Genomic DNA, 21,601 nt, shown 5'->3' with positions numbered 1-21,601 from the left:
CGGCGGATCGCAAGCAGGAGACTACATTGAAGGCCATTTTCGTTAATACTGGTGCACTACTCAGGCCTGCTGTGGCGTCGGCGTGGGTGAGTAGTGCTATTGCTAAGTGGGCTGATAATTTAGCTTCTGATATGGATACCCTTGATAGGGATGACATTCTTTTGACTCTTGGTTATATCAAGGACGCTGCAAATTACCTAAAGGATGCGGCGAGGGATATTGGCCTCTTGGGATCAAGGGCCAATGCCATGGCAGTCTCGGCCAGGAGGGCGCTGTGGATTCATCAATGGAATGCTGATGCCGACTCCAAGAAAGCTATGGAAGCTCTCCCTTTTAAAGGTAGTGTCTTGTTTGGTGACAGCCTTGCTGACCTGGTGTCTACCGCTACTGCGGGTAAGTCATCTTTTCTTCCTTATGTTCCCGCACAACAGAAAAAGGCGCCCCATTCTCAGATGCAGTCCTTTCGGCCTAATAAATACAAAAAAGGAAGGGGTTCGTCCTTCCTCGCTTCAAAAGGTAGAGGAAGGGGAAAAAGGTAGCCTGCTGTGTCTGGTGCCCAGGACCAAAAGTCCTCCCCCGCCTCTGCCAAGTCCACCGCATGATGCTGGGGCTCCCCTACGGGAGTCCGTGGGGGTGGGGGCGTCTCCGAATCTTCAGTCAGGTCTTGGTTCAATCGGCCCTGGATCCTTGGGTCTTAGACATAGGGTCCCAAGGGTACAAACTGGAGTTTCAGGAGATGCCCCCCCCCCGCCGCTTTATCAAATTGGCCTTGCCAGTTTCTCTTCCGGTGGGTAAGCTCATAGCCCTGGCCAGGAATATGCTAAGTGCCTCTGGTTACTACAGGTTGAGATAGTGCACCTGCTACCTTTTCCCTCTGTACACTTTACTAAGTCTCAAGCAGAGTAGCACCTCACTACCTAATTAAGGTGTGCAAATTAGGGCCCTTTTCCCAGTTTCTCTTCCAGAAAGAAGTTGTAAACGCTGCGATACAAAAGCTGTGTCAACAGAGGGTCACTGTCCCGGTTCCCCCGTCCCAATGGGGGGAAGGGTTCTATTCAATCCTCTTTGTTGTGCCGAAGCCGGACGGCTCGGTCAGACCGATTCTGGAACTAAAATCCCTCAATCCATACTTGAAAACTTTCAAGTTCAAGATGGAATCTCTTCGAGCTGTGATCTCCAGCTTAGGAGGGTGGGGATTTTATGGCGTCAGTCGACATAAAGGATGCCTACTTACACGTCCCGATATATCCTCCTCGTCAGGCCTTCCTAAGATTTGCGGTGCTGGATTGTCATTACCATTTTCAGACGTTGCCGTTTGGGCTTTCCACGGCCCTGAGGGTCTTCACCAAGGTGATGGCGGAAATGATGGTACTCCTACGCAAGCAGGGTGTCACAATTATCCCGTACTTGGACGATCTCCTGATAAAGGTGAGATCAAAAGAGCAGTTGCTAAGAAGCGTGGAACTCTCCCTGCCGGTTCTGCAACATCATGGTTGGATTCTCAATTTGCCAAAATCTCAGTTGATTCCGACAACTCGGCTGCCCTTCTTGGGCATGATCCTAGACACGGAACTACGGAAAGTGTTTCTTCTGGCGGAAAAAGCTCTGGAAATCCAGACCATGGTCAAGGAGATTCTGAAACCGGCAAGAGTGTCGATTCATCAATACACTCGAGTGCTAGGGAAGATGGTTGCGGCTTCCGAAGCCATTCCGTTTGGCAGGTTTCATGCCCGGATGTTTCAGTGGGATCTGCTGAACAAATGGTCCTGGTCTCACCTGCACATGCACCGGAAAATAAGTCTATCTTCCAGGACCAGAATTTCTCTCCTGTGGTGGCTGCAAAGTTCTCACCTTCTAGAGGGATGCAGATTCGGAATATAGGATTGGGTCCTGCTGACCACAGAGGCAAGTCTCCGAGGCTGGGGTGCAGTCACACAAGGAAGCAGTTTCCAGGGAAAATGGTCAAGCCAGGAATCTTGTCTCCACATAAATGTTCTGGAGTTCAAGAGCCATTTACAACAGCCTTCTGCAAGCGAAGAACCTTCTTCAAGGTCTACCTGCCCTGATCCAGTCGGACAACATATCAGCGGTGGCGTACGTAAACTGCCAGGGCGGAACAAAGAGCAGGGCGGCAATGGCGGAGGCCACAAGAGTTCTCTGCTAGGCGGAAGAGCACGTGAGTGGTCTGTCAGCAGTTTTCCTTCCGGGCGTGGACAACTGGGAAGCAGACTTTCTCAGCAGACACAATCTCTATCCAGGAGAGTGGGCCCTTCATCCAGAGGTGTTTGCAGAAGTAACAAGGTGTTGGGGAATCCCTCAAATATGAGGCGTCTCGCCTCAACAAGAAGCTTCCGAGGTATTCCAGGTCAAGAGACCCCCAAGCCAGTGCAGTGGACGCCCTGGTAACTCCGTGGGTGTTTCAGTCGGTGTATGTGTTCCCCCTGCTTCCTCTCATTCCAAGAGTGCTGAGGATCATAAGACAAACAAGGGTTCAGGCAATACTCGTCGTTCCAGATTGGCCACGGAGGGCCTGGTATCCTGATCTTCGGGAATTGCTCATAGAAGATTCTTTCCGCTGCCTCTAAGAGAGGTCCTGTTACTGCAGGGGCCATGCGTGTTTCCAGACTTACCGCCGCTGCGTTTGACGGCGTGGAGGTTGAACGCCAAATCCTAGCTCGTAAAGGTATTCCCGGGGAAGTCGTCCCCACTCTCCTTAAGGCTAGAAAGGAGGTCACGGCAAAACATTATCACCGTATTTGGAGAAAATATGTGTTGTGGTGTGAAACCAAAACAGCTCCTGCGGAGGAATTTCACTTGGGTCGTTTCCTTCATTTTTTGCAGGCAGGCGTGGATACAGGCCTGAAATTGGGTTCCATCAAAGAACAGATTTCGGCTTTATCTATTTTCTTTCAAAAAGAATTGGCCGCCCTTCCTGAGGTTCAGATTTTCGTGAAGGGAGTGCTGCATATCCATCCTCCATTTGTGCCACCTGTGGCACCGTGGGATCTCGAAGTGGTGTTACAATTTCTTATGTCTCACTGGTTTGAACCTTTGCGAAAGGTTGAGTTAAAGTTTCTCACTTGGAAAGTGGTCATGCTTTTGGCCTTCGCGTCTGCCAGGCGAGTGTCAGAATTGGTGGCTTTGTCTCACAAGAGCCCATATTTGATTTTTCATGTGGATAGAGCGGAATTCAGGACTCGTCAACAATGTCTGCCGAAGGTGGTTTCTTCGTTTCACATAAATCAACCTATTGTGGTACCTGTGGCTACGGATGCTGTGGCAGTCCCAAAATCTCTTGATGTCGTAAGAGCTTCGAAAATTTATGTCGCCAGAACGGCTCTTGTTAGGAAAATGGAAGCTCTGTTTGTCCTGTATGCTTCCAACAAGGTTAGAAATCCTGCTTCCAAGCAGACTATTGCACGCTGGATTTGTAATACGATTCAGCACGCTCATTCTTCGGCTGGGTTGCTGTTGCCGAAGTCCGTAAAGGCCCATTCTACCAAGAAGGTGGGCTCATCTTGGGTGGCTGCCCGAGGGGTCTCGGCACTTCAACTTTTGCCGAGCCGCTACGTGGTCGGGTTCAAACACTTTTGCTAAGTTCTAGAAGTTTGATACCTTGGCTGAGGAGGTCCTCATGTTTGCTCAATCGGTGCTGCAGAGTCGTCCACACTCTCCCGCCCAGTCTGGAGCTTTGGTATAGACCCCATGGTCCTTTTGGAGTCCCCAGCATCCTCTAGGACGTAAGAGAAAATAGGATTTTAATACCTACCGGTAAATCCTTTTCTCCTAGTCCATAGAGGATGCTGGGCGCCCATCCCAGTGCAGACTGTTACTTGCAGTTGTATTGATTCTTGTTGTTTTCGGTTACACGAAGGTTGTGTATCAGTTATATTCAGCTTGTTGCTGTTGTTAGTTCATACAGTTATCTGGTATTCCTGCTAATCCAGTTGTACGGTGTGTTTGTGGTGTGAGCTGCTTTGTATCTCGCCCATGGTTTAACAAAAATCCTTTTCCTCGAAATGTCAGTCTCCCCTGGGCACAGTTCCTATAACTGAGGTCTGGAGGAGGGGCATAGAGGGAGGAGCCAGTTCACATCCAGTCAGTCTTTTAGTGTGGCCATGTCTCCTGCGGATCCTGTCTATACCCCATGGTCCTTTTGGAGTCCCCAGCACCCTCTACGGACTAGGAGAAAAGAATTTACCGGTAGGTATTAAAATCCTATTTTTTGGATAAAATGTTCTCGTTTTGTAATGCCAGCTCACTCCATATGTTTTTTTGGGGGACGCCTTTGTCTCTAATTTTTGTTTTTGGGCATACTGTAGGAGTTCTTATTCTGATAACAACTTTGATTCCCCCCCCCCCCACAAAATTAGAAACTGTTCTGTCTTGCTTGAGGCGGAATGTGAAATGAATTTAACTCAATGTCAACTTGAAGTTCTTTTCGGATGCCCATCTGGATGTTTCTTATATTTGGCACATCAACCAACAACTTATGTAGACAAAAAGTAGTTCACAACCATTTTCTTTATTACGTCGATCATTGTTCTGTGCCGGAAGTGTCAGTGTGTCGTCCTTCTGTGCCGGAAGTGTCCTCTCTCTGTGCCAGAAGTGTCAGTGTGTTAGTCTTGGACCCTAACAGAAGTCTGTCAATAGAATTTATTACAAATCTCAAATCCAAAAACACATTCTAAAACGCCAATCTGTGTCCCAACCGCACAGGTTACCCACTTCTGATTTGGTAAAGTATAAAGATCCAGTCACGTGCATTAAATACTGGCTTCGTTTGTGATATATTTTATACTGTTGTGGGATTCATTTAAGAGACCCCTAACACGAAGCTGAAAATTCTGTTTTGGGTGTAATATTTAAGGTAAAATGTGGTACAAAAAGATTACTTAGCCGGGATGCAGTCAATTTACAGTCAATCCGAAATCCCGACCACAATTGACCGACTGTCAATATCCCGACATGGACAAAATACCGACATTTAAAATACCGACATGAGTTTTTCATTATTTTTTTCATTGAAACCGACTTGTTCATACTTTACCATCCAAGTGCACTTGGAGGGGGAATATAATAGTGCCCGAAGCATGCCGAGCGCAGCGACCTATGTCGACATGCACAAATTTTTTTATTTTTGGAAACCTCATGTCGGCATTTTGACCTGTCGACATTTTACTTATCGGTATTTTGACCTTGTCTGTATTTTGTCCATGTCGGGATTTTGACCGTCTGTCAGTTGCTGACGGGATTTTGATTGTAGATATTTTATACCGATCCCACTTAGCCAGATACCTGGGATTCATTATGCAAATTAATTGCCCCCTGACATATTGCACCTGACCCTGCTCTGCAGGCTCCTGATTATATCAAACCTCCTGTCTGGTAGAGTCCAGTCCGGCAGGAGCGGGGACAGTGTGATACACATCACTGGGCTGTACTCACTCCTGTAATTATCCTTCATTTATCTAATAACTGATCTGCTCTCTTTTCCTACAGTCTGGGAGATGGATGTACCTTCCCAACCCGCCTTGTGGTCAGCGATCCTGAGCAAAATGTAGCGGCCATACAGAGCGACTCTGCCAAACAGTATGTAGCCCAGAGGATCTCATAATAACTCTTAATTGATTTTCTTCCATTTTTTTTTCTTTTCATTTCTTTATGGCTGCAAAGGAAATAATGTACAAATAATGGGGCAGATTCTGAGTTAGCCGGGTACACACTTGTCCAGTCTTTGGCAGATCAGACTGTTTATACTGTACAATCCTACTGCAGACCTTCACGCAGGTTCTACAGCCAATCCATATCTACACACTTGTCCACTTTTCCAGCAGACCTCCAGTCTGCCTCTGCTAAAAGAATCCATTCGCACGCCAGGTGATTTATTAATGGTGATGTGGTGGGGGGAGTGGAGGAATATATTAATGACAATGTTGAAGTGAAGTGGGAGAGAGTACCTATAATATCATTGTGCTTGGGAGATTGAGACAGGGAATCTTAATGAATGGTTTCCTATATAAAAAATAAAAAAATTGTAGCCAATAAACCACCAGTGATCGTAATGAAATGGGGTCCCTCTGCCATCACATGCAGACCCCTTCCCAAAAAAAGGCGGTCCCCGTCCCAAAGCCCAAGGCTATGGCCCACACCTTTTGTGGTGGTGGGGGCAGGCTTCATGGTACAGATGGAGCAGCTCTTATCTATAGCGGCTCCATCGCAAACGTGCACTCCCAGCATGACTAGGCGGTCCAGCGCCTAGCCACGCTACGGGAATGCACTGAGACGCTCCCATTACATGATTAGCGTGGCTCCGTCTGTATGTTAATATGATTCTTTACAAGCGGTCCCTAGGTCTCAACAGGCAATCCCTAGCATGCCGGCACTTGGAGAACCACAAGTGCCAGCATGCCTGGACATTAAGGGCCCGCTGGCACCTGTTGTCTGCCTGTAACGAAAATCTTAAAATAAAAACAGGGCCCTGAATATTGTAATAATTTATTTAACAGCATTTTCACTGGGGTGGGGTGGGGCAGTGGCCTTTAACCACTTGGCTGGCATGGTCGCATCAGATGCGACCATGCCTGCAAGTGCTTTATCTGACCTGGTCACACAGGATACGACCAGTCAGATAAACAGTGTTAGCAGTGTCAGGGAAGAGAAACTTCCCTCCGCTGCTACTGTCAGAGGGACCGGAATGTCTCTCTGCCTCCCAGACCCCAGTATTGCCGTGCTGCCGATCATTGCTGATCGGTCAGCACGGCAGGACTCCCCAGCGGCTGCAGACAATAGCGGCTAAGTGTAAATCAAGGCCCCTAAAGCCACCCCCTAACACCACCTCCCCACCCCCATCCCACTGTGTACCTGGCAGCTGTCCGGGCTCTAAAAACTAAAGTCGCAATGTTACTGATGTTCTTCACCTAATTCACTCATAAAAAACCCCAGACAATTTCTGAGGGTTTTTTTTGGGGGGAAAAACGTCAGTTAAGTGGTTAAGCTCTTTTGCATTGATGCCACTTTCCAGGGGCTTATGGCGTGATGCTGGCTAATATTAGCCAACCCAAGGGAGTGTGACGATGACACTGTAATCAGTGATCGGCTCATCACTGCCATCTTGAACTTTAAAAATGTCATTGCTAGCAAGCCAATTGCGGCTCACAGCGCTATTTTGGAAACTGTTAGACCACAGGAACTGGATTATACAGGGTCCTACTGCAGATCCATGCCTGCCGGGTTTCATCCGGTCTACGGACAGTGCCGGGTTCTTTTTTGGATCCAGTACTGCCTTGACACCTAACTGCAGGATGGTGTGCTGAGCTTCCAGGACCAGAGATCAGGCTCTGGTTTCTGTAACCTACACACTGCGCAATTGGTTGTCACTCTGGTCTCCTGGTTTTTAGCAGGTTTAAAAGCCAGAAGACCCGACAGGCAACGAGGATCAGATGCACAGATCTGTCGGGGGAGGGTGCACACTTGTTCAGTGTCAGACCAACGGGTGGTATTCATGTGACCGCCGGTCAGCTGACCGACAGTCACATGACCTCCTCCGTGAGCCCGACGGCTCACTATCCCGATGGTCGGCATGCCGACCAACAGGGACTATTTCCACTCGTGGGTGTCCACGACACCCATAGAGTGGGAATAGAACCCGTGGCGACCGCAGGTCGCCACCGAGCCCGCAGCGTGGCGAGCGCAGCGAGCCCGCAAGGGGCTTGCTGCACTCGCCCCTCCCCGCCGGGATCCCGGCGTCGGTATGCTGCCGGGATCCCGGCGTCGGTAAGGTGACCGGCGGTCAGGAGACCGCCGGTCACCAGTACTACACCCCAGACCAACTAGTCTGTTGGGAGTCTGGTCACCTAAGGATTGGATAAGTGATTATCCAATTGTAGGTGCAGAGCTAAAAAACAAACAAAAAAAAAACTATTCTGCACCAGGGTAAAACCACGTTGCTGGGCAGGAGGTGCAGGTTAATAACATGCACAACAATTTAGATTTAGGAGGGGCCCATTTGTAAATTGCAGTGTAAAAATAAAGCTTCCCAGTAATGCACAGTATTTCCACCCCTGGCAGTGCAACATTGTGTGTCCAGCTACAAAACATACTACCCTATTTTGTTTTGTTTCCGAATCAGAATCAGCCCTTATATCTAAACTAGATTGTGTCCATGCCACTACCTTATAGCAAATTGTCCGTAGTATGTAATTTGTGCTGGTGTAACTATATATTCATTAGAGTTGATCATATTATACCAGTAATGCCTATAGCCTTACATTAACAGCATATGTATTCTTATTGCCATATGGCATTACTGCTATACCAGCAGATATTGTATTATAGTCTGACTTTATACCACTGGGGATTCTCACATTACACCAGCAATGCCCATGTGGCTACATACCGGCAGGGGGATTCGTGGTGGGTGCCCATATTATACCAGCAGTGATCTTGCTGCACACAGCACCTGTTTCCATAGGAGAGGCTGGCTGGGAGGAGTAACTGACCCTGTGACCCCTCCTGATGTCCGTGTTACTGATATGTTCCTTCCAACCGGACATCGCTGCAATAAGCAGCGCGGTGGCTGGGAACTGTGCCTGCGCCACTTGCCAGTAAGCTGCGGAGATCAGGGAGTCAGTGTCCCAATTTACGTATCACCTATTCACACCTTTCTTTAAACAAATATATATTCTGAATATTAAATTCCATCCAATTCTATCGACATATTGTAATTTTTTTTCATCTCCACATTTTCATTTAAATAATATTGTCTCTTGTGTGCAGTTTATTAATTGTCAGATGCATAACAAATTGCTTATTTTCAGCACTGGGCCAAGTCAGACGTTTCCAGCCAGACCACTCAGTGAGTCCCAGAACAGACTGCTTGGAAGTGACAGTCACTGGGTGGATGGAGGATCAGGAGATGATCACTCACATACAGGTCTGTGCTGTTATTTTTAATACCTTATTTTCTCTAGGGAGCATGCTAGGAGGCTGAGCGTTTGTAAAAAAAAAACCAGTAGTTAATGAATTGTCAAGGAGGTTGATAAAGACCAAATCACAAAATGTATTTTCCAAAAACAACTCAAATTGTAATTTCTTTTTTGTTTCTTTTAATGAATATATATGCAGCAGGGTGTAATGACGCACAGTATCAAAGGAGGATGCCGGCCAATCTCGGACGTTTTTTTTAAAGGGGCAATCCCTTACAAGGCATGGTTTAACTTGTGTTTTCTCCTTTAAAAAAAATAAAAAAAATAAAAATGATCGGCTGGTATCCCCACCTCTGGCGATCACGGATTCCATTACATCCAGCCAATGGTATTCTGCAGTGATGGCCATTGACGACTGTGCTATCGATGACCAATGGTTTAAAACCATCATTACAAACAACTGATGATTTAGCCAAAGGTGGTCGTGTTCAGACTGCGACCATCAGGCCACCGCCAACATTTTCTTATCATTGGGGCTACCATTAATGGTGTGGTGCATTGCTGAATTAATCTTCAATGGTTGGACTGGGCCTTGCACAGTTTATATGTTCCTGGCGGGCTGTGCGCTGCTGCTTTTACATTTTCCTGGCAGCTGCAGAGAGGAGCAGCTGTGGGGAAAACACTGGGGGCAGTACACTGTTTTTGCATTTCCCTGGTGGCTGCTTCTCGCTGCTGCAGGGTGTGGATGCATCCAGGCTCTATGGTCTTTGCAGTAATCAGCAGACACTGGGGGTGTCCAAGGATACAGTGGGGTCCTTAGGACCTCTGAGATTGGTGGCTGCTGGAAGATTATCTTCCGGCAACAGTCTAGTGGACAATACTGACTGGTCGCACCGGATGCGACTGTGTCAGGGAAATCCCAGCCTGTTGGCGCCAGGCAAGTGGTTAAACATCACCCACCTTGTATTGAAGTTTAAGTTCCACTCTAACCGCACCAGAATGTTCATTGTTCTTGAATATTTAAGCTCAAAACTCCTAATACCCACGTCCACCCTATGTCTGTGCAGGTCTTACAACTAAGCACCATAAAAGCCTTGTGCATTATGTTTCTGTGTATAGTGGCAATCTGGTAGTGAAAACATTGCAGGTCTTTGCCTGCACACCTGTGAGGTGGTGCGAGCAGAACTGAGCAAATATTATCAAGCAGAATCATAACGTGTGATGTTATATCCACATGCCCCGGCGGCTGCTGAAATGAACCACGCTGTTGATCACTGTTTCCTTGTCTCACCTAGAACCCATCTGCAGCCATATTTTGGGGAATTAATAACCATTACTGTCCAGAGATATATTGTTTTTTTGTCCCTTTACAGAGCCACTAAAGTAAAAGTAGAAATTGATACGATAGGGAGCGATCTTGTAAAATGTACAAATGGCATTAGATTGTTGGCACTCTCATGGGTAGGACCCATCCTCCACTACATCTACACAACTGATTTATTTTCTCTACCTGGTATCTCTCTGTTTTCCCACCTGCTTGTCGCTGCTGAGCGGTGTGGCACCTTACAAATCACCAGCAATAATAATGTAATACAGTGACTGTGTATACTTACAAGACTTCAGCCAATTGTTAAATAAACTCTTAATGATCCAGTTTTTATTTGTCCAGCATTTGACTGAAGTGCGGGGAGTACTGATCGCTTGTTCAGCCTTGTTCACCATCCACTGAACGCCGATGATAACAATGTACCGCATACGAGTCCTCCATACTCTATCACACAAACACATTAAGGTCTGTTTTGTCTAAAGCCAGTAAATCTATTGGTGCAGTTTTTGTTCTGTGGGCGGACAACACACTCACTGGAAAGTGCCCTTGGACATAAGGATGTTTGTCCTGTATGCAATCGAACCCATGGTCTTAATGCTGTGATGCGAAATTCCAACCGATATGCTGTGGCCCGTGGTTGTGCAGTCACTTTGCTATGCATCTCCATAGCTTTCTCCATGCAAGCAATTTCAGGAGGAGAAAGACTGACTTTATAAACTTCAATACGTATGGTTAGATGTAAACATAAAACCTAGAGTGGAATACTACTAATGCACTGATGCCTCTGTATTTCAGGTGAGAAGAACCATGTTACAGTGTTAATGGAGAGTTGATCATTATGACAGTTACTCATCAGACTGGGGAAGAGGTGAGGCCATTGTGTGTCTTACTAGGGTATAACAGGCCCATTATTAAAGCATGACTTAGTCTCAGGGATGTATTAATATCCCATTACTAATAGCACACATTCTCTGTTTAACTGCATAAACCAGAGGTTCCCAAACGTGGTCCTCAAAGGACCCCAACGGTCCAGGTTTTAAATGTATCCATGTTTGGCCACAGATGACTTAATTAGGACTTAAGTCAATTTATTTTAACCATCTGTCCTGAGCCATGTATATACCTAAGTCCTGGACTGTTGGTGTTTCTTGAGGACCGCGTTTGGGAAACTCTGGCATAAACAATATATAATACACATTATTACCTATCTGGACAATGGGGTAAAGATTTTATGGGAAGATGTATCCAACATTTTTTCACAGCATGAAGCCAAAGTAGGCAAAACATGTCATGTAAAATGTATTTAAAAAAAAATAAAAAAGAAATAATGAAGCAATGTACATATCATTGGACAGTGTACATGGTACAATGGAATATTTGCATATTCAGTCGTGAAGGCCCAACATGAAGGAATACAAAAGACTGGGCATACTATATGTACAGCACTGACAGGGATATGGTCATCAAATGCAAAAACCAGATGATGGTGGGCAAACAAAGATGACAAGACAAGCAAGTATAATAGTTACAATTAAATCAGACTTCATAAAGTAATGTTTGCTGGCGTCTCCTCCCCCCATGGTCACACTGAAATTCCTTCAACCATTTGGAGAAGATACCAAGAGGCGTTACACAAAGTGTTTCGGGTCACAATAAAACGCCCACATATCGAAGAATTTTTCGGTTGCACCACCTCCACCCATGCCATACAGAAGATATCTAATAGTTTGTTTTTTAAATGGAATAAAGTAGCGGTTCAGGATATATCCACACCTATAGGATAGACTTTTGGCAATTGCACTAACCGCCAGTAGAAGTAGTCGTCTGCCTCCCATTGAGATTCAAAGCCCTCTCGGGAGAATGCCAAATAACGTCCATTCGGGGGTCAATGACCTATAATGAAACGAAACAAATGTTCCTGGGAATAATTGAGAACTTGTAACCAAAATCTATGAATTACCGGACAGGACCATAAACAATGGAATAGATCGGCCGGGGACAGGCCACATTTAAAACAATAGAGTTGCTGAAAGCCCAATCATAAATCTTCTATGTGGTGATAGGTAGGATCTATGTAATATATTTAGGCACATCTGTGTATACATTGTACAGGAAAGCATATGACATGTCCTAGTATGAACCTTTGATAAATCGTCTATCTGCAGACTTGGGAGTTGTGATATCTACATCTGAAGGTCCCCTTGGGAAACAGAATATTCTAAAAGAAGTTGTAAATGTCTATAGGCCACAGAAATTGCACCCTCTACTCTCCGCGGTGTTTGCTGGAGAAAGAGGTCTACAGGATTTGACCAGTCGGCTTGGGAAAGATGGCGAATAGTCAAACTGACGTAATTTTGAGCCAAAGGAAAAGGCACAGGATATGCAGCCAATGCAAGAAACTTTAGTTGCCTTCCGGAATGTGTGAGGCCATTTAGCTGATGTGTTGACCAAACATCCGACATTAAGTACCCTGCCAACTCCAGCCAGATATTAAATGGGTACCTAGCCTGGCCCTCCTGAAAAGCAGGGTTATACATGAAAGGGAGATAGTTATGCGCATTTAAATTATGTTTGTGGCTATAAAAATAGAATTTTAATTATCTACCGGTAAATCTTTTTCTCCGTAGAGTATACTGGTAATCCATTTAATACCATGGGGTATAGATGGGTCCACTAGGAGCCATGGGCACTTTAAGAATTTGATATTGTGCACTGGCTCCTCCCTCTATGCCCCTCCCACCAGACTCAGTCTTGGAAACTGTGCCTGAGGAGACGGACATACTCTGAGAGAAGGATATAAAAGTATAATGGTGAGATTCTGAACCAGCGCACATAAAACAAGAGGAAAGCCATGCTAACCAAACTTGAGACCAGGAACAGCAACAGCTGAACCAAACAGTACTCAACCAAGGAACAGTGCAGGAAGTACGAAGCATCGGGTGGGCGCCCAGTATCCTTTACAGACTACGAGAAAAGGATTTACCGGTAGGTAATTTTAAAATCCTATTTTCTCTTACGTCCTAGAGGATACTGGGAATCCATTTAGTACAATGGGGAAGTACCAAAGCTTCCAGACCGGGTGGGAGAGTGTTGAGGTTCCTGCTGAACTGACTGACCAAACTGAAGGTCCTCAGAGGCCAAAGTATTGAACCTGTAAAACTTGGCAAACGTGTTCGAACCTGACCAAGTAGCTGCTCGGCAGAGCTGTAAAGCCGAGACACCCCGGGCAGCTGCCCAAGAAGAACCCACCAACCTAGTAGAGTGGGCCTGTACAGATTTTGGAACCAGCAATCCTGCCGTGGAATAAGCATGCTGGATAGTGAGCCTGATCCAGTGTGCAATGGACTGCTTTGAAGCAGGACACCCAATCTTATTGGGATCATAAAGAACAAACAGCGAGTCTTATTTTCTGTGACGAGCTGTTTGTTTTACATACACCTTCAAAGCCCTTACAACATCCAAAGACTTTGAAGTAGCAGAGGTGTCTAACAACCGGAACCACTTTAGGAAGAAATTGCTGACGAGTTCTGGGTTCAGCTCTGTCCTCATGGAAAATTAAGTAGGGGCTTTTGTGAGACAATGCCCCCAGCTCCGACACACGTCTTGCTGAAGCCAATGCCAACAGTGTGACAGTCTTCTATGTAAGGTACTTTACGTCAACCTCCTGTAACGGTTCAAACCAGTCAGACTGGAGGAACTGCAGCACCAAATTGAGATCCCAAGGTGCCGTGGGAGGCACAAAGGGAGGTAGGATGTGCAGAACACCTTTCAAGAACGTTTGGACCTCAGGGAGAGAAGCCAATTGTTTCTGAAAGAAAATGGACAAGGCTGAAATCTGGACTTTTATGGAGCCCAGATGTAGGCCCACATCCACACCTGACTGCAGAAAAAGCAGGAACCGTCCCAGATGAAATTCCAATGCAGAATATTGTCTGCTCTCACACCAAGAGACATATTTCTTACAAATACGGTGGTAATGTTTAGACGTTACCCACTTCCTGGCTTGGATCATAGTCAGGATAACCTTGTCAGGAATCCCTCTCCTGGCTAGAATCAGCTGTTCAACTTCCATGCCGTTAAATGTAGCCACGGTAAGTCTTGATAGACGAATGGGCCTTGTTGCAGAAGATCCTCGCGAAGACGCAGAGGCCACGGATCTTTGAGGAGCATCTCCCGAAGGTCCGCGTACCAAGCCCTTCTTGGCCAGTCCGGAGCAATGAGAATTGCTTGAACCTCCCTTTTTTATTCTCTTTTTAGAATTCTTGGGATCAGAGGAAGTGGAGGAAACATGTACACCATCTGATAGACCCATGGAGTCGTCAGAGCGTCTACTGCCACTGCTTGAGGGTCTCTCGACCTGTAACAATACCGCTTGAGCTTCTTGTTGAGACGAGAGGCCATCATGCCGATTTTGTGGCTATCCCCACCAACGTGTCAAGCACCTAAACATCTCTGGGTGAAGACCCCACTCCCCCAGGTACAGGTTGTGTCTGCTGAGGAAGTCTGCTTCCCAGTTGTCTCTTCCCGGAATGAAAACCGCTGACAACGCCACAGCATGTTTTTCTGCCCAGAGCAGAATTCTTGACACCTCTGACATTGCTGCTTTGCTTTTCGTTTCGCCCTTTCGGTTTATGTACATCACTACTGTCACATTGTCCGACTGGACCTGAATGGCCTGAACTTGAAGATATGAGGCCTGCAGAAGGGCATTGTATATAGCTCCAGAATGTTGATTTGTAAGGACGACTTCCCGACTTGGCCATCTTCCCTGAAACAGCACCACCTGGGTGACTGCTCACCAACCTCTGGGGCTTGCATCTGTGGTTAGCAGAATCCAATTCTGAATCCCAAACCATCGACCCTCGATTAGGTGAGAAGTCTGAAGCCGCCATAGAAGAGAAATCCTGGCTTTTGGCGACAGACGTATCCTCTGGTGCATTTGAAGATGCGATCCGGACCATTAGTCCAACAAATCGAGCTGGAAGGGTCTTGCGTGAAACCTTCTGTACTGAAGTGCCTCGTAAGAGGCTACCATTTTCCCCCAGAAGGCGAATGCATAGATGCACCGATATCCGGATTGACTTAACCATCGACTGGATTACCAATGCTTTTTCCAATGGAAGGAACACTTTCTGCGACTCTGTGTACAGCATCATTCCCAGAAATGGAAGCCTCTGTGTTGGCTCTAGGTGAGATTTCGGAAGGTTCAGAATCCACCCGTGATCCCAGAGTAGTCTGGTTGAGAGACCAATATTGTCCAACTTCTCCCTGGACGGCGCCTTTATCAGAAGATCGTCCAGGTACGGAATTATGTTCACTCCCTGTTTATGGAGGAGAAACCTCATCTCTGCGATCACCTTGGTGAATACTCTTGGTGCCATGGAGAAACCAAATGGCAGGGCCTGGAACTTTTAGTGGCAGTCCTGCAGTGCAAACCGTAGATAAGCCTGAAGAGGCGGCCAGATCGGAATGTGAAGGTACGCATCCTTGATATCTAAAGACACCAGGAATTCCCCCTCCTCCAGACCTGAGATCACCGCTCTCAGAGACTCCGTCTTGAATTTGAAAACTCGTAAGTAACGGTTCAATGACTTGAGGTTCGAAATCGGTCTTACCGAGCCGTACGGTTTCGGTACTACAAACAAGTTGGAATAATACCCCTTGTTTTGCAGATGAGGTGGAACTGGAACAATGATTGCCTCAGTTTTTGAATGGCATCCAAAGTTATACTTTCCTCTTGTGAAACTGGTAAGCCTGATTTGAAGAATCTGTGAGGTGGGAGCTCCTGGAACTCCAGCCTGTAGCCTTGGGAAATAAGATTTATGACCCAGGGATCCTGGCACGAACTTGTCCAGATGTGACTGAAGAATTTTAGTCTGGCTCCCACCCGCCAGTCTTCCAGGCATCGTGGTCCACCGTCATGCTGAAGGCTTTGAGGAAGCAGAGCTTGAACTCTGTTCCTGAGAATCGGTGGTTGCTGGTTTGCGAAGTTCACCTCTAGCGCCTCTGGTAGCTGTAGAAGAACCTCTGGTTCTGCCCTTAAACTTGGGTGTCCAAAAGGACTCTAAATTTGAAGCTGAGTAAGCCTTCCTGGTTGGGGGGAGCTGCGGAACGAAGATATGTAGACTTACCCGCAGTAGCTTTGGAAATCCATTTGTCTAGTTCATCTCCAAATAAGGCCTCTCCTGTGAATGGTAGGTCTTCCATGCCTTTCCTGGAGTCCGCATCAGCAGTCCACTGGCGTAGCCATAAGCCCCTGCGTGCTGACACTGCCATAGCAGTGGTGAGTGCATTAAGCAAGCCTATTTCTATTATGGCTTCCACCATAAAGTTCGCAGAGTCCTGTATATGTTGCAGGAGTAAAATAATCTGTCCTCGAGATAAGGAATCTAACCCCTCAATTAGGTTACCCGACCATTTAGCAATGGCTTTAGTAATACACGCCCCACATGCTATAGTGGGTCTCTGTGCCACCCCTGCAGCTGTATACAAAGATTTGAGTGTGGTTTCAATTCTACGATCAGCCTTGTCTTTTTCAGGGAGGCTGCATCAGGGACAGGCAGTACTATTTTTCGTGACAGCCTGGATATTGATGCATCAACTATCTGTGGATTTTCCCATTTTTTCCTATCCTCAGGAGGAAAAGGAAAGGAAATCCCTAAGAGGTTGCTCACATCCTATCAGGATTAACCCACGGTTCTTCAAACCAGGGTATTAAGTTCCATTGACACAGGAAAAGTGACTGAGGATTTCTTTTTTACATTAAAATGAGATTCCTCACACTCCTCTGTCACCTTATCAGGGATTTGTAGGACGTCTCTGATAGCCTCTATGAGAGCCTCTATTCCCTGTGACAGAGTAGCCTCCCCCACCTGTGAATCCACCTCACCCTCCTCCATGTCTGACCCTTCATTATCCGCGTCAGACTGCAGAATATGGGCCAGAGTACGTTTTTGCAGACAAATGGCAGGGGTCTGAGATGCTGGTTTGGGGACAGAGTCTCTGTTCATAAACTCATCCATAGACTGTCTTAAGTATTGCGTCTTTCTCATTGCGGGACAATTTAGTAGAAATATTGGAAATCATTCCTTTAATGGAATCCAGCCATGCTGGCTCAGCCCCGCTAGCCAAGGAAGGTGCACTACACCGAGTACACAGTAGTGAGCCCCCTGGGGAAGAGTAACACTCTGCCTTACATGAAACACACTCTTTGCCTGACATATTGTAAATGTGACAGCACACACACAGGAAAACGTTAAAAGCACAATTAACCCACAAAGAGCCCTTCCAGGGAGACGCAGAGATAGTATGGAGCCAGCACACAGCGCCCTTACTGCTAATGCCAAGCTTAGCTGGGTCGCAGGCTAAGTACCCAGATTGGGTGTTCAGTACACTAAGAATTGCTCCCCCCCCCCCCCCCCCCCCCCCTGCTATGACCCCCTGGAACCGCTGATGTAACCTGGAGTCACTCCAGCGGAGCTGCGTGTCCCTGTCAGTCAGTGTCTGTGTCCACTGCAGAGGGAAAATGACACTGGTGAACTGCTGGATCCGCTCATAGTGAAGCCCTGCCCCCTCAATGGAGCGCGGTCTTCCCGCTTTTTTTTTTTATACTGGCTGAGGTAATTTAGTGCTTAAAATGGAGTCAGACCCCTTTTTAGGTCTGTGTTTGCCAGTGTGGGTACTGTGTACAGTGTACTAAGACTCAGTTCACCCCCTCAGAATCTGTGCGCCTGCACTGTGTACGGAGTCAGAAGACCCAGCCACCCCAAGTAGAACTGTGCATATCCGTACCCTCATGCCGCCATAATGGCTGGCGACCCGCTAACCGTGACACCGGCTTAGTACTCACCACTCTTCATTCTTCTGGCTCTGTTAGGGGTGGGAATATACGCTCGCCGTGGTGGGACTTGCGAATAGTTCCCTCAGGAGCTAGTGTCCTGTCAGCAGAGAACGGGACCATTAACCCTTCAAGAGGTTGGGCCTTTCTCCCCCCTAATTCCCACAAAGTAGGCAGACTGGTGCCATCCAGTCCTGCCTGAAAATTACAAATGTATAAAATAAATGCAAAAAACTCTTCAGGAGCTTCCATAAGTGTGACTGGCTCCTCTGGGCACATTTTCTAAACTGAGTTTGGTGGGAAGGGCATAGAGGGAGGAGCCAACACACTATCAAATTCTTAAAGTGCCCATGGCTCCTAGTGGACCCGTCTATACCCCATGGTACTAAATGGATTCCCAGTATCCTCTAGGACGTTAGAGAAATGTAATTTTAAATTCAGCGGCTTATATCACCAAAGTAAAACATTGTTTTAATATGACATCAATACCGCTAACTCCCTAGGGTGGACACCATCACACTGCTAAATATCAGACTCCAAACTCCTTTAGTTCCTGTGATAACATTTGCCTAAATTTGCTCTCTCATATCTCACAAGGAATTTTGCTTGTTTTTGAAGTCCAATAGCAAAAAAGATGATTATCCATTTAAAAAACCTTCATTAACCACTTAACGGACTATTTATTTTGCCGAAAACCGCTCCGAAATTGTCGGGTTTTTTTTACGAGTGAATTAGGTGAAGAACATGAATTTAACCCTATCCCAAATGATTTTAGTTACAAAAAATGAAGAAAATGTTTTTTTTGTTTTTAAATAATTCCCCCCCCCCTCCCCCCCCCAAACATCGAAACATCTATCTGGAACAACGCAACCATCTCGGCTTTCATTTTGAAAGCCGGGACAGCCTGCAGGTATACAGGGTGGGTCTGGGGGTGTCTTGGGAGGGTTCATTTACACTCCCCAGCGACTGCCATTGTCTGCAGCCGCTGGAGGGGGGGATCCTGCCGTGCTGACCGATCAGCAGTGATCGGCAGCACGGCAGACACAGGGGGAGAGTGAAGGGTGTCAGAGGGACCCCGGACAGCAGCAGCGGAGGGAAGTTTATCTTCCCTGCCGCTGCTAACACTCTCTACCTGACTGGTCGCATCCTATGCGACCAGGTCAGATAGAGCACTTGCAGGCATGGTCGCATCTGATGCACCCATGCCAGGCAAGTGGTTAAAAGGAGCAAATTTCAAACTACAACAAAGCTTATCCTGGATAGGCGTTTGCCACTGAAGGGTAAAGAAAAGCTTTTAAGGCAAGGTCATTTTTGGATTGCGGCACCAATATTGTGAAGAGAAGGAATTTTTCAATGGCCGTTGTTATAAAGTAACAAGAGCATGATGCCGGCCGAACTTGGACTTTTTTTTTTCTAAAGGTGCAATCATGTACAAGGCTAAACCATACATGATTGCCCCTTTAATCATGTACATTTAAAAAAAAAAAAAAATTGTGTTCGGCCGGCATCCCGCACGGCCGCCGAACTTGGACTTCATTACATCCTGCCCCTAGAATCAGAATCCTGTGTTTACAGTAGGTGTTGATGTGGAACTTTTGGTGGTGATCTTAAAAAAAATTTTGTTGTAAATATATGGATTGGTACAGTGCTGTAGTCTGCCTGTTTTGCAAATTTAGCTTCAAGTAGACAAAGTCATTCACGGCACGTCTGACGGTGCATTTACAGTACTGTGCAAAAGTTTTAGGCAGGTTTGGAAACAGTGCTGCAAAGTAAGAATTCTTTCAAAAATAGAAGTGTTAATAGTTTTTTTTTTTATCAATTAACAAAATGCAAAGTGAATGAACATACGAGAAATCTAAATCAAATCAATATTTGGACTCCCCTTTGCCCTCAAAACAGCATTAATTCTTCTAGGCACACTTGCACAGTTTTGAAGGAACTCAGTATGGAGGTTGATCCAAACATATTGGAGACCTAACCACAGATCTTCTGTGGATGTAGGTTTGCTCAAATCCTTCTGTCTCTTCATGTAGACAGACTTCATGATGTTGAGATCAGGGCTCTGTGGAGATCATATCATCGCTTCCAGGACTTCTTGTTCTTCTTTACTCTGAAAATATTTGTTATTTATCTAATAAATATGACGTGATAGAGAATTCTAGTGTTTCTACTGAATTCATCCCTAAATTAGGCACAAACACATTCACATGCCAGATACAGAGATTTTTTTTCTAATTTGTTGAGTATCGTTTTCTGTCGGTAGAAAACCTCATTACATACATATCACATGCTTAAATTCACAAAGCAGTTTCTATTTTCATCACTTTGTTTTCGTTCTTTTCCACAGGCAGACTACAGCACGGCATGTGCTACACCACCATATCCAGCCTGGAGATTGACAGACCGCAGTGCCAAACGTCCTCTTATTAACTAACGTCCAGGAAGTAGCGTCTCCAGGCAAAACAGCGAATGTCTCCGTAGCACGAAGAACGGACTGTTGCCTTAATATCTTCATAGTGCATTAATGCAACATAATTTCTCTTTTACACATCGACTTTAATTGCATAGGAACTTTGTACTTTTTATTATCTTTTTAATGTTTAGTCTGCATTCAAACTTATAATGCAATAACCTACTTTTACGTATGTCGACGTTGTTAAAATTTGAAGCTGGTATTTGCCAAGACTTTGATACAAGTGTTGAAGATAAGAGAGATGGGGTCGTGAGTGCTGCACCATCGGGCATAATTTTCCTGTCGGTGCCATCATTTGTCACAACTGAGTGGACATCTCCTCCAGCATCGTCATCTACTAGTATTGTAGGGATTTATTTTTTCAAGCTGATGTAACTGAAGGCAGCCATACTGTGTGTGGCGAATGAGTGAATTGATTGGCTGCTTGGCCATAATTACTATGAACCAGCGACAACGTCCAGCCCAACAGCGCTAACTTGTTTACTAACCTCGTAATCATGTTTTCATTATTTTTTATATTACCAAGAAATGTTTTTATAGCCCTTCTACAGTCCCCATGCATACAAGGAAGCCTAGTCCATACAGTATCTCAAGGAAAGACACAAAAGTTTTCATATGAATTAATCAACATGAAATGACTGTAAAAGTGTTACTTTACAGCCCACTCATTGGAACTACATAGGTACCGTGGAAATATTTTGTACATGCGCCATTTATTTATACTGCTTTTATTTTACTTTTTATTTTATTATCTTCCCACAAGAGTGAAAGGTCTTTAGATGACTGTAAAGAAGGAATTACTTTTTATAAATTTGTTTTATGTTGAATTTTGTTTTTAGTTTGTTTTTTTTGTTTTGTTTTTTAGATTACAGATTGTTATAGTTTGATATTGACTTGTGATATATTTGAGCTTTCGATTTGTTAATAATCAAAGTGGGCGATTCAGTTAGTCTCTGGGCTGAAAGTGGGGTTTTAGCTCTTGGGTTAAGTGGCTTGAGCTATAATTTACCATGGGAAGTTATGAGGTAAGCCGTAGC

The 21,601-nt window shown here is 45.7% G+C and overlaps 1 protein-coding gene across 1 annotated transcript in view; it reads left to right on the top strand.

The window, feature by feature from the left end:
- ZDHHC20 (zinc finger DHHC-type palmitoyltransferase 20) overlaps positions 1 to 21,391 on the top strand; it is a 149,134-nt gene extending 127,743 nt beyond the window's left edge. The window contains exons 10-13 of the mRNA XM_063951664.1: positions 5,503 to 5,592; positions 8,820 to 8,935; positions 11,050 to 11,122; positions 20,439 to 21,391. Coding sequence (XP_063807734.1) covers positions 5,503 to 5,592; positions 8,820 to 8,935; positions 11,050 to 11,087 — 244 coding nt within the window. The 3' untranslated portion in view covers positions 11,088 to 11,122; positions 20,439 to 21,391. The remainder of the gene's footprint in view (positions 1 to 5,502; positions 5,593 to 8,819; positions 8,936 to 11,049; positions 11,123 to 20,438) is intronic.
- Positions 21,392 to 21,601: the final 210 nt, after the last annotated feature.

The sequence above is a fragment of the Pseudophryne corroboree genome, chromosome 2 (assembly GCF_028390025.1).
Source record: "Pseudophryne corroboree isolate aPseCor3 chromosome 2, aPseCor3.hap2, whole genome shotgun sequence".
NCBI lineage: Eukaryota > Metazoa > Chordata > Amphibia > Anura > Myobatrachidae > Pseudophryne > Pseudophryne corroboree.
The sequence above is the reverse complement of the archived record's forward strand: the minus strand, read 5'-3'. Positions and strand labels throughout refer to the sequence as shown.